Below are 14786 nucleotides of genomic sequence, written 5' to 3'. Positions count from 1 at the left end.
GAAGACTAAAGTGATTAAACTGTTTCTCAGGATGTTTCCAAGAAGCCTATTGGCCACTGTGAAAAATTCGATTAGTTTGGATAAAGGGATAGATTATGGGAGAAGCCTAGTTACAGATATAAACACATAATCCTGAGTCTGTACTATATTGGAGATGCAGTCGTCATCACTGAAGACTTCCACCAAGTTGCTATTGAAGTATGTGCTTCTTTGCAATCAGAAAGTACAATTTAAATTGCAATCTGTCAAATGGGCACTTTTTTTCTCACCCCTTTTGTATGCTGCATATTCATTCTCCCTCTTTATATAGGTGAGATGGTGTGTGCGTGTGCGCGTGTGAGAGAGATGGATGAGAAGACTTCAGATTGTTAAAGGCAGCTTGTCTTTTTAGTTTCCAACATATTTTTAAATTATAAAATACAAGGTCTGCAGGTGCATAGATATGTCATGAATATAAATTGCACCCATGACGTATTATGCTTCACTGTGGCAGAACTTTTCAATGGCTGCCAATATTTCCCATACCATAGGTTCTTATTGTGGTATGTTCACTATTGCTTTCTTTGAGAAAGCAGCATTTACTCAGCATTGATCAAAGTCATAAACATACATATTGGAAGTCAAAGCTATGTTTTCTGATTAGATGAGGGTAGAGGTAGTATTTGTCATGTTCAGCTAACTTGTTAAGCCTTAAAGTAAGTACCAATGCCTTTCTCCTAGTGGCACCAGGTACAGCACAGCAGTTATGAAGTGATATCAAAGACCATAAATGAATGTATGCCTCAGTATGATTTCTAAACATATTCACAAGAGTGATGAAATGTACACGCGCAGGTAGCCACTTACAAGTTGAGATCTCAAAGGATGTCATAAGAAATGTGGATGCAATAAGAATCCTCTACATGACATTCAAGGGAACTATCACGAAATACTTCAATTATATTTATTCCCTACCTATGGTGGTAGACGAAGTTATGTGCGACCTTCTTTTCAAATGCTATATATTTGAAACTTTGAAATGAGATAATTATATAGGATTTTTTTGTTCATGTCTGAAACAACTCTCAGTGGGGCTAATCTTGCAAATCATTCTCTTACAGTAGGAACAGTAAGTTCCTTGTTCTTATCTAACAGCTAGATTTGAAGGAATGTAGATATTAAACAACTGTGCCACAAATAATTCAAGGTCTATATAGTACTAGCCAGGATATCATGTACAGATCTGTTATCATTTACAAACAGAGCCTCCAGAGTTTAGAGCATCAGCATTAATTCACTCCAAACTGAATTTGCAGCATCATGCAGAATAGCTCATATAAGTTATTTATCTAAGTACGAGCTGACGTAAAATAAAAGAAAGGAACTGTTGAACTATAGTGCTAAAAGCTTCAACCCTTAATAAAGATTCTCAGAAACAGGAAGCTGAATTTGAGGTTTCTCTTAGCTTCAATTACTATATTAAAAGCAGCAAGCTGGACAAAGTAATATAATTTATAACTAATTTAATCATGAAAAAATGAGGTGATTTCTCATTTTGATAGATTTAACCCAAATTATAATTCTGTAAGAGAATTATTTTTATAATCATAATTCCTTTGCATTTAGCACTCCTCTTACCAGAGCATGCTACACTTCAATAAATCCCTACAGTAGCTCTGCATTATCTTTATTATACATCAGTAAAGAAAGTGAAATAATTTATTTTCAAAAGGGCAGAAGAAGAACCAGCATTGGAATAGCACAGAGGCAAACACAACATAATTAACTGCAGGTATTCTTGGCTGATTTTACACTTCAGCAGCTACAAAAGTCAAGACTACAATCTACATTTGGAAGTGACCATGAAAAGTGTATGAAGATGCTACCTGAAAAGCAAAGAAACTTTTGAACTTTCAGAAAGGTGTTGCAAGAGAAGTAGTGAAGACACACTTGTTTATATATTTACGATCCTGGCAATAATTATAACTTTGTTCAAATAAATTGTTATAGCCTTTACTTCTATAATGTTTTTATTTAACCTTGAGGTAAGGTTAAGCACTTTAAAGATCATATGAATTATTTTCTACTGCAAAATATTCCTTAGAGAAAAGTGCAAACATGTAATATGTACTTCACTCAAGTAGCTTAGAATGCATATAATCTGCAATGCATCTGGGGAAAAAAAACAGGTTTGTATGCTTTTTTGTATTTGGCTGCCTCCAGGAAAAGATGTCCCATATTTTCAGCATATGAAATATAAAATGCAGTATGCACCAAACATCAAAACTATTATTCCATCTACCAAATATTGCAATCCATTCTTTCTTTTAATGTGTGCCTGGTTGGGGGTGGGGGAGAGAAAACAGGAAGTACAGGTTTTAAACCAAGATTTCCTTTATAAAAGTTCAGCTTTTTATCTATCTTGCTTATTTCAGACAAGAAGGAAAGGTTTGCAGGTTACAAAGAACTCTGAAAAAAATGACTCTAAATGCAAAGTATCAATCCACTGCAAGGCTGCAGTTTTATAGACAAAATTAGACTTGATCGGTAGAAAACGCCCAAAAGACTCAGGGATGGCTCCTTTACAAATATACTATTTATAATGAATACATTGATACAGAATGACTTATAAAAAAGCAAGGCAATATTTTATAGACATAACAATCAACATTACAGTAATTCAGAAAGTACATTTTTGTAGGCCGTTTACATGCTTTCATTATCAATTCACAAATTAGCATGGACTCATAGAATCAGGCAGAATCGTGTATCGTCCTGCTTAAGACTGCAACATTGAAACAATGAACAGAATCTTCAGATCTTTGTTGAATAAAAAAGCCATCAGATCTTTCTTGCAGATATTATCATTTGCAATTGTCCTACATGTGCCTTTTAATGTTGGTGCATTGTGCAAATTACCGCCAAGTGTATACCTAATTGAAAGCAAGTTCTGACATGCCGATTAAAGATATAATGGAAGTGCAATATTGGCTTTACAAATGGTCTGTTGCGTTCAGATTTTTGAATAGCCAGGAATGCTTTTGTTTTCCCCCCCCTGCTATGTGAAGAATATAAAACCATTCCAAGGTTCAGTTTCAAAAACTGCCCAAGTGAAACATGCCACTTTAAAATTTGCTTATCCTGTTGATTGCAAGTAGGTGTCTCTTCTTAGAAATGTTTGGCAAACTATTTTAGCGTGCAAAATTCTCTTCCAAACCCAGTGCTGGAATCCAGTGCTGTTTTTCTGCTGATGGCTGTCCTCCAGAACCAGGGGAGAGTGATTCAATCCCCTGAAGATCTCACCTCATAGTCTCAAGATGCCCTGAGAGTTGGGGGTGCACTCCAAAAGTGCATTTTGGAAGAGCATTCTGGGGGGATGGCAGTGGAGAAAATCAAGTTTTGCCAGCAAAAATGCATTCGTACAATATCAGATTTCACCCTAAACATTTGCAAAGATTCAAATTATTAACTGAAAACAAATTTTAAAATACCTACCAAGGAAGTTTGGGGGAAAAACTTTAAGACAATTACACTGTTCAATTCTTTTCCTTTAACTTGTCCCTGAATGTAGCCTTTTAGTTTCTATTAAAATTCTAAGCATGATATATGACAAAGATATATAAACTCATTTTGAAAAGACAAATAGTGCCAATTATTATTTCAATGTTCTAATTTATTCCTAGGTGGTGGGACTGAATTTTATATCTAAAAGTATCAAGATGGAGATATCATACTTATAATTCTAAGAAGCTACTTCAGTAGTGCTATTGTAATTTAGGTTGCTGCAAGAAGAGTCCTTCTGTCCTATTTTCCGTTAAAATCCTATTAGCTACTGTAACACACTAATATAAGGCTCATCCAACGAAGTATATCATCACTACATTGACAACAAATGCATCACATGCAATTAGGGGAGAGTTTATCTTCGTTCCATAGCAGAGGTGTGGAACCTTTTTTGATCTAAGAGATGCACTTGGCCTTTGAGCAACATGTAGAAGACATTACTTCAAAATTAGGACCAGAACAAAAACTAGATTTGATTTAATATATTAAAATTAAATTAAAGATTCTTGATATGATTACTCCTCATATATTTAATAACCTTCCCCTTCTGTCATATTAAAAATTAAACTTTGGTAGCAACTGTTGAAACAGGGCTGAGGATTTTTCCAGATATGCTAGGAAATCTACTTGAGACATTCTGAACAAATGTAAGGCTGTATTCATAAATATTGAGCCAAGATTATTTGAAGTATGGGTTGTTGAACAGAGACAAAGCATAGTCACCCTTTTATATGATTCCATTTGGTTCGTTTTTGCCAACTTCTTTCCAATAACCAGAAAAAATGGGCAAACCACAAAAACAAAGATAAGCCACAGTTGTGCATTCAGACATAGGAGGTGTAAGCTTTAAAATAACTCAAGTTCAGTTTCAAATTGTAGTTTGTTGAAAAAAGAAAGTCATTATTTCTTAACCGGGATGGATTTATTAAAACAAAAATTAAATCTGGCTGTAAGGCTTACTGTTACTCAAACCTTATTCTGGCTGTAAGGCTTACTGTTACTCAAACCTTATTCAACATGTATAACTAAACAGATCTTCATTATTGGAAGATATATATTGTCTGCTATCAGAACCTTTCAGAGAGACTTGGAAAGATTGCCACAAATTCTGAAGTTTTACCAAAAGGTGGAACTGAATGAGTATTATTACATAATGTACAGTAAACAAGAGAAAGCAAAATTCTCTACAGACATATCCTTAAATGCCTCAGTAAAAATCAATCAATCCTAGAATTTCCTCTCCAAATCTGACTGGCACCAAGTCAATCCTTTCAGTACAGTTCATAAAATCTTCCTAGATGTAACTGGTTGAAATCACTATTTTGCCAAGGAAAGAAACAATACAACTTTTCAGGAATCATAAATTCAATTTTTAAAGTCAAAATGTCAATTATCTGTGATATATAATACTTTTTAGCCAATAATTTATTATATTTTCTTGTAAATTTATTCTCATTTAGCAAAAATTAAATCTAAGCAGGAGTTTGGAGTATCATGGATTCTGTTCCAAATATCAGAATGTATTTCAATCCTGATTTACATATTACGCTGAAGCAAATGTTTTTCAGTTCCACTGCTTTTTTAAGCTGTTTTCAATTTTTTTTTAAAAAAAGATCAGTGAATAAGTAAAAAGAGTTTCTAACATGCAAGTGATTTTCTATAGAAAAATAGTACTGTAATCCTTGCAACATGAACAATTACATCAATATATTTACAGACTAAACTATCAATTTAATCTGCCCACAATTCCACTAAGTGGCAGGTGAATCCTGCCTACTATGAGCGTACTATCCTACTTTAACTCTGTAAAAACTTCTACTGAGATTCCTTCAATCCGTCCTAGAACAATTTTCAATACATGGCTAAACTTGGCTTTAAAAAGTAAGAGAAACAATTGATTTGAAAAAAATTATTTCCACCTAAAATAAAAGTGCATGTGGGCAACATATAAAACACACACATACTGAATCAATGGAACAAGTTTACAGCTTCAGCAAAAAGTAGATTTTAATCTTTTAACCACCACTATAAGCATCTTTGCATTTTAACACTTCAATTTTCAGACAGATTGCTTGTACACAGCTGAAACTATACATTATTATCAACAAGTATCTAGGTTAATTAGCTAATCATATATTGACTTTAAAGTAAGTGGTGGAAAATCAATGGTGTGAATTCAGCTATACTGCCCAATAGGACTGGTAAGATTGGATTCCTTTCTCTACATTAGTTTCCCAGTGACCAATGGTCTCAGTTTCTCCATGGAGTTTCCCAATGTCTGAGAGACAAAGAGGGATACCCTTAAGAAAGAGACTTTTAGCAATTTTCAGGCAGCTTCTTCTTCCTTTTCAGCAAACAATCCCAAAGGCTTGTCAAATCCAGCACTTCCCTCTATGAGATCCTTCCAAGCCTGCTTCTATCAGCCAATTACATATGTGTAATTCTGGATCCAACCCAATTATCTTTTGTAAATCCAGTGACATCTAAAATAGCCCTTTAAGGTTTTATATCTCTACCTGCCTTTCTTAAGGGATTTATTCCTTGCCAGAGATAAAATTAATGAACACTAAAATCACCTCAGAGAAGAGATCAAGGTAGTAAGTTATGTTGACTCAATCTAAAGGAACATCCAAAACCACTAAAATCAATGGGTCCTACAAAACAAACTTAAGCAATATTTACTCAGAGCTTATTGGTGTTTATGAGTGCAACCTTCAGTAAATTGTGTTGATTTCAATAGGATAAATATATCTGACTATCTCTGATAGACCTTAATATCAAAATAAAAAAATACAAAACCCTTTTCAACAGATGAAAAAATTCTCTGACATCTATAATGAATAATTTAAACAAGAACAAACCCTTTAAATTCTAATATCCCTTAAGCAAACCCATCATAATGAACTGACACTGAAAACAAATGTATCTGGAATGTAATTGCTATGTGAAAATCCAATTAGAAATGGCACACCAAGTGCAGTAGCAAGTATCACTGCAGCATCATTAGCCCTCTGTACAGCCATGAAGATGACAGTAAACCACATGTTTTCTATTCAATCACTTAATGGTTTTTCTATTGAGCAATCACATTCTAAATACAAATGAAAAAGTGTCCTTTTTTTTTTTTTTTCCAAACTTTAATACTGAGATTGATAGGATGAGGTTAAGAGAATAAATCATGGTACTGAACTGATTATTTTGAAGCAAGTGTCCCATCTTTATAGGGAAAAGTGCATTTAGCTCAGCAGCAAAACAGCACAGCATGAAGATATTGTGCTTTGACGCAGACACTCCATAATAATGGAAGGATGTACAAGGCAAGGCAAGATATAAAACCGGAGTAACATTGTCAACCGACCAAAAATTTTATGTATACTTCAGGGTTTCAAATAAAGACACATTCATTAATTGCACAAAGACCAGGAAAAATCCTTACAATTATCTGTTGCATTTTAGATCCATCATTAATGCAATACTAAATCTTAACAGAACATGACTCTACAAATTTGTCAATTCTTAAGGTGAAAAATGTTGCTTATGCTAAATGAGGCAACCGTAAAATTGCTTCTTCAGTATGATATGCTTATAACTGATGAATTCAAAGGAACTCAAGCTTCTGTTGGACTTATTTTTTTCACTAACTAGTTACTTATATTTTTGTTATAATATGAATCAGTCAATAAAAAGCCCTCAGCAGAAGAATACAACTTCTAGATTCAATAAAACAGAGTAAATCCCCATCCCATCCCCCAATCCAGTGACATACCCTGACTGTAAACATACAAGACCATTTGTTTTAAAACTTAAAATAAGTTAAAGGACTTTCCAGAATAAAGGAAAATACAAATAATTCCAATAGATTTTTTGTCACAAAGTGTGAACTACAAGGAATGATAAAATAATTTGTGTGACTAAGTTGCTTTTTTTATCCAACAGGAAAAGGCTTGGTTTAAAAATATTTTCCCTTAAATTGATCAGCAGTTATTTGACATTATTTTCAGTGAACTGGTACCCCAGATTATCCAGATAGCCATCAAATTTACTAAAGAAAACTTTAACAAGCATTTACAATGAAAAAAAAATCTAAATGGCTATGTTTCCTCTATGAGCAGGAACACATACATGTGGTCTTAAATTTGCCTGTTTTATATTATCTATGCTTTATAATATAATATACAATCTATATATTATATTATATATACACACATACACAATACTAACATTGCAGTTTGCATTTAGTATAGTGTATGGGACAATCCATCTTTTATCCACTCTGGGCACCATGTAGCCTAGATACTATATACAGAATGACACCACGAAAGCCATTTATATTTTGTACATTATCAGGGAAGATATCCATCAGACCATGGCTCGATATGGTCCCTGCATTTTGAGAAACTGGATGATAAAGGAAGGTCCACCTGCAACAATTTGAGCTGGAAGGGTACTGAGCGGGCAGTTCTCAATGCTCATTATAGATAGTTTGCTGCAAAGAGCCAGTTCAAAAGGAAGGCTGTTCAGATGTGGGTTGTCATTTAGATACAATTCTTCCAGATTCTCCAGTGTACCTGCAAAATGGTATAAAGGCCATAATGAGCATTTTTAAAACCAATTATATTATAGTCATAAAATCAACATTAATTAATATTAAAATTTCTACTAACTGACTTGTTCTTCTGCCCATTATCAAGAACAGCAAACATATCATCTGTTGCATCCAAACAGGTTCACTGAATTCAAAGGACATTTCTAAGTTTGCAATAACAGCAGGTTTTAGTGCTGGCATGAAAAGAAAAATCCGCATGAAGCTAGAAGGGATAAAGCCAATGGTGTGCTGGAGCTGGTTCATACCAGCTCGTGAGAGCAGATTGTTAAATTTTTGGAAATTTACCGAGCCACTTGACAGCAGAGCTGAGCTACAACATCTAGTGCGTCAATCAGCTGCTTCACAGCTAGTGGTGCAGCGTAACAATGGCAATGGAGCTGGCAAAGTTGGTTCTTAAACATTTACCAGCACACTACTGGATAAAGCATTTCTTCAACAATTTAAGCCGAGTTTCAGCTAGAAGAGTATCTTCTTTTTTTCCTTACTGACATCCCAACTCCAAAAACTTAAGAGATTTATTTATTTATTTATTTATTTAAAATTTAGTCACTGCCCACATCATTCAAAGAGCCACTCTGGGCAGTTTGCAATAAAAACAAGAATAAATACTAATTAAAATACAATAAAACAGTGTTCTTAAATAAATAATGTATTCCAAGGAATAGATGGCAAATGAAAAGTTATTAGGCTACAGGACCCTCTTCAGGGTGCCACCTACCTCCAGGGCTGGTTACCCCTCCTCCCGCCCCACGCAAGGTGGCAGAACTAGGTCTTCACTATGCTATGCTATTCACCATGCTAAATGTCTCACAATGACAAAAACTTTCAAACAAACTTGCAAATTCCAAATTACATTTGCAAAACATTGCAATGAAACAAAATCATGGCTGCATTTTGGGAAACCTAATTATGTTATGCTGTGCTAAATGTCAGGACTGGTGCTAAATGAATCCTAAATATCATGACTGTTTCCCATTCTGTGTGGGAAGCTCAAAGTCTTTCCAAGGACTCTCTGCTGAATGATACCCTTGAAGAGTATTTGGAAGCTACAGCTGGTGCAGAATGCGGCGGTGTGGGCAGTTATGGGCGCCTCCAGAACTGTACATGTAACACCTCTGCTGCTCAAGCTGCATTGGCTGCCAGTCTGCTTGTGGGTCCAATTCAAGGTGTTGGTTATGACCTTTAAACCCCTTCATGGCATGGGCCCAGGTTCCCTGAGAAACCGTCTAATCCCCATTACATTACATTGACCCATCCCACCCAGTCTGGCAGGAAGGGTATGTTATGGACCCCATCACCTAGAGAATTTTGACTGGCGGGGTCCAAGAGGAGAGCCTTTTCTGCCATGGCTCCTGTTCTCTGGAATATCTTGCCCCCTGAGGAAAGAGTGGCCCCCACTCTGCTGGCCTTCTGAAAGGATGTTAAGACCTGGCTCTGCCAACTTGCATGGGGACCCAGTGGGGGTTCACAGTATTGGGGATGGCTGGTAGCCTGAGGATGCTCTCTCCACTTTTTAGTTTGCATTATAGTTTTATTTCTTTAGCTTAATTTTAACCTTTTGTAGTTTTTTTATATATATATAAATATATATAAATATATATATATTTGAATGATTTTATAGTTTTTAATTTGTAATGTCACCTAGAGTCACTTGTATAGTGAGATGGGCAGCACACATAAATTTGAAAAATAAATAAATAATCCACAATGAGAGTAGAGCAATATTCCATGGCTTTTTTTTCTCTTGAAGGCTATTTCAAACTATGCAGTTTATTGGCAAAATTGTTCTAGTCATATGCAGAGTGAAGAAACAACATGGCAAACATGGTAGAACTTTTAACTACTCCAATGGGGTCTATCTTTTTGGTTTCTACATTCCTAATATTGATCTTATGAGTGGAAAACAACTGGAATATAACAAATACTGCCAGATGCTGACATATTTTGAATATCTTATTAGTATATTAGAGCAGTATTTCTCAATCTCAGCAACTTTAAGTTGTGTGGATTTCAACTCCCAGAATTCCCCAGCCATTCCCCAGTGCTGATAGGGAATTCTGGGTGTTGAAGTCCACACAGCTTAAAGTTGCTGAGATTGAGAAATACTGTATTAGAAACACTGTAACAATAGCACCCCATGAATTTATGGATTGCATCTTACCAATTTCCTCAGGAAGCTGTGTAAGAAAGTTTTCTCCCAGTCCAAGATGCGTCAGATTGATAAGGTGACCAATTCCTCTTGGAAGAGTGCTCAACTGATTATTTGTTAGGATCAGTCTCTGGTTAAGGAATATATAAATTTAATCACCAAGTTAATACCATCTTTCACCAAAGAATTAAAGTGGGTCTCTTTACTGATATCATTAGAGCAACAGCCTTTCTCTCCAACTGTCAACAAATCATGGCTGAACTTGTGCTGCATTACTCCAAAATGTTATTGACCCTGTCACAGAACCAGAACTTTACAGAAATGTTCTGTAAAGTCACTGTCCATACGTACATTAAAAAAAATCTTTCTCATTTTTGTCCACTCTCAATATAAATCCTCACCTTTCCAACTATAGGGAACTCACAGCAACTAAGTATACAAAAGGAATAAACATGAAAGTAACAGAAATTAGAAAAACATGCTAAAAGTCCTGACTGAAGAAGGCTTTAACTCCTTTCTTAAGGCTGAAAAAGCTGGGATTACATTTTAATGCCATTTTGAGTACTTTTTAAAATAAAGATTTTACATCTATAAATGCACTGAATACATTCTATAGCTGGGAAGCAACTGAGCATCTTTCTTAAATTCTCTTCCTTACATCTCAGTAGGTATTTCCACAAAACATGACAGTGCTCAGCATTCACATGGCAACTTGAATCAGTTTATACATGGCAGTTAAAAAAAAAAAAAAAGATATGCAATCCAGTTTGGTGTAGTGGCTAAAGGCACCAAGCTAAAAAACTTGTCTAGGAGTCAGGACTGACTCAAAGGCAATCAATCAATCAGACATTTACACAGAATTAGAACTGGACAAAACATACCACATCATATAATTATTTTACCTGCAGATCTCTAAGGTATGCTATTTCATTTGGCAAAGATTCCAGCTTGTTTTCCTCTAGATCCAATTCTCTTAGTTTCCTTAAATTTCCAATGCCATGGGGGAGGTTTCTTAGAAGGTTATTTGACAAGATAAGAACCTAAAATAAAATTAATACAGAACATTTAATGAACTGGCAGCTATCCACTAAGTAGTGGTAGAATTAGCTAAGCATTCTTCAAAATAAAAAAAGCTAGAGACTGTTCAGTGTTAAACCTTAATGCCATATTAGCTCCAGCAAATATGACTAGATAGATAGATAGACAGACAGACAGACAGACAGACAGACAGACAGACAGATAGATATTCTTTGTTGTCCAAGAATGAAGAAAACATTTTCCAGGAAACTATAAAAGATCTGTGGAAAATGCTGGATTTTTTACATCCCTGTCAAGAGATCTTTTAATTTTATAAGAATGAAATTAATTTAGTTTTCCATTAATAATTTAATCACATATGAAATAATTTTCAGTTTAAATGTGAGACTGAGTAAGGACTAATTATTTTATTTATTTATTTATATTTTGAATTTCGACACTGTCCATCTCACGAGGAAGTGACTAATCTTATATAGTAAACCAAAATGCTGATCATAAAAGCATGTTTAAAAAGCATTTAAATGGTTTTTTGCATTTAGTGAAGATTTTTTTATATATATTATTTTATCCTATAGGAGTGGGGAGGGACACAAACACAGGGCAGGGTGATGGTGTGTGAAGATGAGAAAGAAAGGAAGGTGAGTGCTTACATAGGGTAAGTATACATGCCAATTACAAGGACTGCTATATCTTTTATAAACTGAACAGAAAAGAAGGAGGTGAGAATAGATTAAAGACTCCTTCCATCAATCACCTCCCGTGTTCACACATTCATGACCTTAGAACTCATATAAAAAGTCATACAACCCATGCATTTTATAGTATTGCCAAGAAAATGCTCAACTGAATATATATCATTACAGAATCACAATACAGGGAAGTAAAAAAACTGCAGACTGAGATAATAGAGATATCTTCCTTGTCCACACTTAAATAAAACTAAGTCACAATGAGCACAATAAAAGTCCTTTAATATGAAACAAAATCTGATATAAAGTTTGTTTAAACATTCCTTCCAAAAAAAGGTTGTTTCAGTGTGTATTAGTTTCATCAATTATCTGAAGAATTGGTCAGGTTTCTTAGAATTTATTTAGCTGGCCTTTCTACATTCTACTTTTTACCACCTCAAGCGAAACAAGTCCAGATACATCCTCAGGAATTTTGTTGAGTTGATTTGTAGCTAAGTTGAGTTCCACCATACTAGTCCATGTCCCAAAATCCAGGGGAAGGGACGTCAGCTGATTGTCCTGCAGTTTAACATAAATAAAGTTTAGGGACATTTTTTAAAAATTAAGGATAACAACTTGGAAATGACATTAATTTAAGCAGATAAAGAACATAAATTTCACTAGATTCTCACAAAGAAATAATCATTACAGGGTTTGGAGCTGTTTTTTAAAGAAACACTCACAATACAATTTAGCCAAGGACACCATACATTCTATATCTTAAAAAAGAAGGTTGTGATTAGTATCCATGTTAATTGGATGTCCAATTCTGAGAAAAGAACCAGTTTGGTATAATTGAAGACTTATCACCTATATAACTGCAGCAATTAAAATAGTTGGCTACATTAGCCTTTTCATTTTAAACGATCAACAATTTAAATGAAATATGTGCTTCAACAGAGTTTAGCTGGATTTCAAACAACTAGAAAAAAAATCACATCAGCACTTTAATGTTTAATTTAGGTATAATTTTTTTTTTTTTTTAGTTTTAACCAAAGAAGTTTTTCAAAAGTGCAGTCTAACCATTGTATTTTTATGGAAGATAGTAATCTGTGCTTGCAGCACCCTAATTTCAACATCATTTATCACTTAACTTACAACAGAAGAAAGCCTTTATACTGTTCATACTGTTGTTGTTGTTCAGTCGTTAAGTCGTGTCCGACTCTTCGTGACCCCATGAACCATATTGCGCCAGGCCTTCCTGTCCTTCACTGCCTCCCTGAGTTTGCTCAGTTTCATGCTCATTGCTTCAGTGATGCTATCTAACCATCTCATCCTCTGCCGTCCTCTTCTCCTTTTGCCTTCAATCTTTCCCAGCATCAGGGTCTTCTCCAAAGAGATCTCTCTTCGCATTAGGTGACCAAAGTATCTGAGCTTGAGCTTCATTATCAGTCCTTCCAATGAGCAATCAGGGTTGATTTCCTTTAAGATTGACTGGTTTGACCTCCTAGCAGTCCAGGGGACTCTTAAGAGTCTTCTCCAGCACGACAGTTCAAAGGCATCAGTTCTTCGGCGCTCAGCCACCTTTATGGTCCAGCTCTCACAGCCATACATTACTACTGGAAAAACCATAGCTTTGACTATGCGGATCTTTGTCGGCAAGGTGACATCTCTGCTTTTTAATATGCTATCTAGGTTTGCCATAGCTTTCCTCCCAAGGAGCAAGCGTCTTTTAATTTCATGGCTGCAGTCTCCGTCTGCGGTGATCTTGGAGCCCAAATAAATGAAGTCTGTTACTGCTTCCATTTCTACCCCTTCTATTTGCCAGGAATTGATCGGTCCAGATGCCATGATCTTAGTTTTTTTAATGTTGAGTTTCAAGCCAGCTTTCGCACTCTCCTCCTTCACCCTCATCAAGAGGCCCTTTAGTTCTTCTTCACTTTCTGCCATTAGGGTGGTATCGTCTGCATATCTGAGGTTATTGATGATTCTCCCTGCAATCTTAATTCCGGCTTGCGATTCTTCCAACCTGACATTTCTCATGATGTACTCTGCATATAGGTTAAATAAGCAGGGTGACAGTATATAGCCTTGTCGTACTCCTTTCCCTATTTTGAACCAATCGGTTGTTCCATGACTGGTTCTAACTGTTGCTTCTTGGCCCGCATACAGATTTCTCAGGAGACAGGTAAGATGGTCTGGTACCCCCATCTCTTTAAGAATTTGCCACAGTTTGTTGTGATCCACACAATCGAAGGCTTTTGCATAGTCAATGAAGCAGAAGTAGATGTTTTTCTGGAACTCTCGTGCTTTCTCCATGATCCAGCGAACGTTGGCAATTTGATCTCTAGTTCCTCTGCCTCTTCAAAACCCAGCTTGTACATCCGGTAGTTCTCGGTTCACGTACTGCTGAAGCCTAGCTTGTAGGATTTTGAGCATAACCTTGCTAGCATGTGAAATGAGTGCAATTGTGTGATAGTTTGAGCATTCTTTGGCATTGCCCTTCTTTGGAATTGGAACGTAAACTGACCTTTTCCAATCCCGTGGCCACTGTTGCGTTTTCCAAACTTGCTGGCATATTGAGTGCAGCACTTTAACAGCATCATCTTTTAGTATTTTAAATAACTCAGCTGGAATACTGTCATCTCCACTAGGTTTGTTGTTAGCAATGCTTCCTAAGGCCCACTTGACTTCACTCTCCAGTGTCAGGTTCGGTCAGCACGAGGCTTCAGGGAAGCACGGGGCTGCAGGGAAGCTCGCAGCCAGACCACGCGGAATCCAC

At 35.7% G+C, this 14786-nt stretch overlaps 1 protein-coding gene across 3 annotated transcripts in view; it reads right to left on the bottom strand.

The window, feature by feature from the left end:
- Positions 1-3564: 3564 nt before the first annotated feature.
- The window catches only part of SHOC2 (SHOC2 leucine rich repeat scaffold protein), an 87830-nt gene continuing 76608 nt past the window's right edge, over positions 3565-14786 (bottom strand). For all 3 annotated transcript variants that reach the window (XM_088131895.1, XM_088131893.1, XM_088131894.1), the window contains exons 6-9: positions 12461-12583; positions 11201-11338; positions 10311-10428; positions 3565-8111 (exon numbers count right to left, since the gene is read on the bottom strand). In XM_088131895.1, the coding sequence (XP_087988021.1) occupies positions 7903-8111; positions 10311-10428; positions 11201-11338; positions 12461-12583 (588 nt within the window). In that variant the 3' untranslated portion in view covers positions 3565-7902. The remainder of the gene's footprint in view (positions 8112-10310; positions 10429-11200; positions 11339-12460; positions 12584-14786) is intronic.

This window comes from Python bivittatus, unplaced genomic scaffold (assembly GCF_059951505.1).
Source record: "Python bivittatus isolate LINGU-HERP-01145 unplaced genomic scaffold, Pbiv_v1 ctg000980_np1212, whole genome shotgun sequence".
NCBI lineage: Eukaryota > Metazoa > Chordata > Lepidosauria > Squamata > Pythonidae > Python > Python bivittatus.
This window is presented reverse-complemented; position numbering and strand designations above follow the sequence as displayed.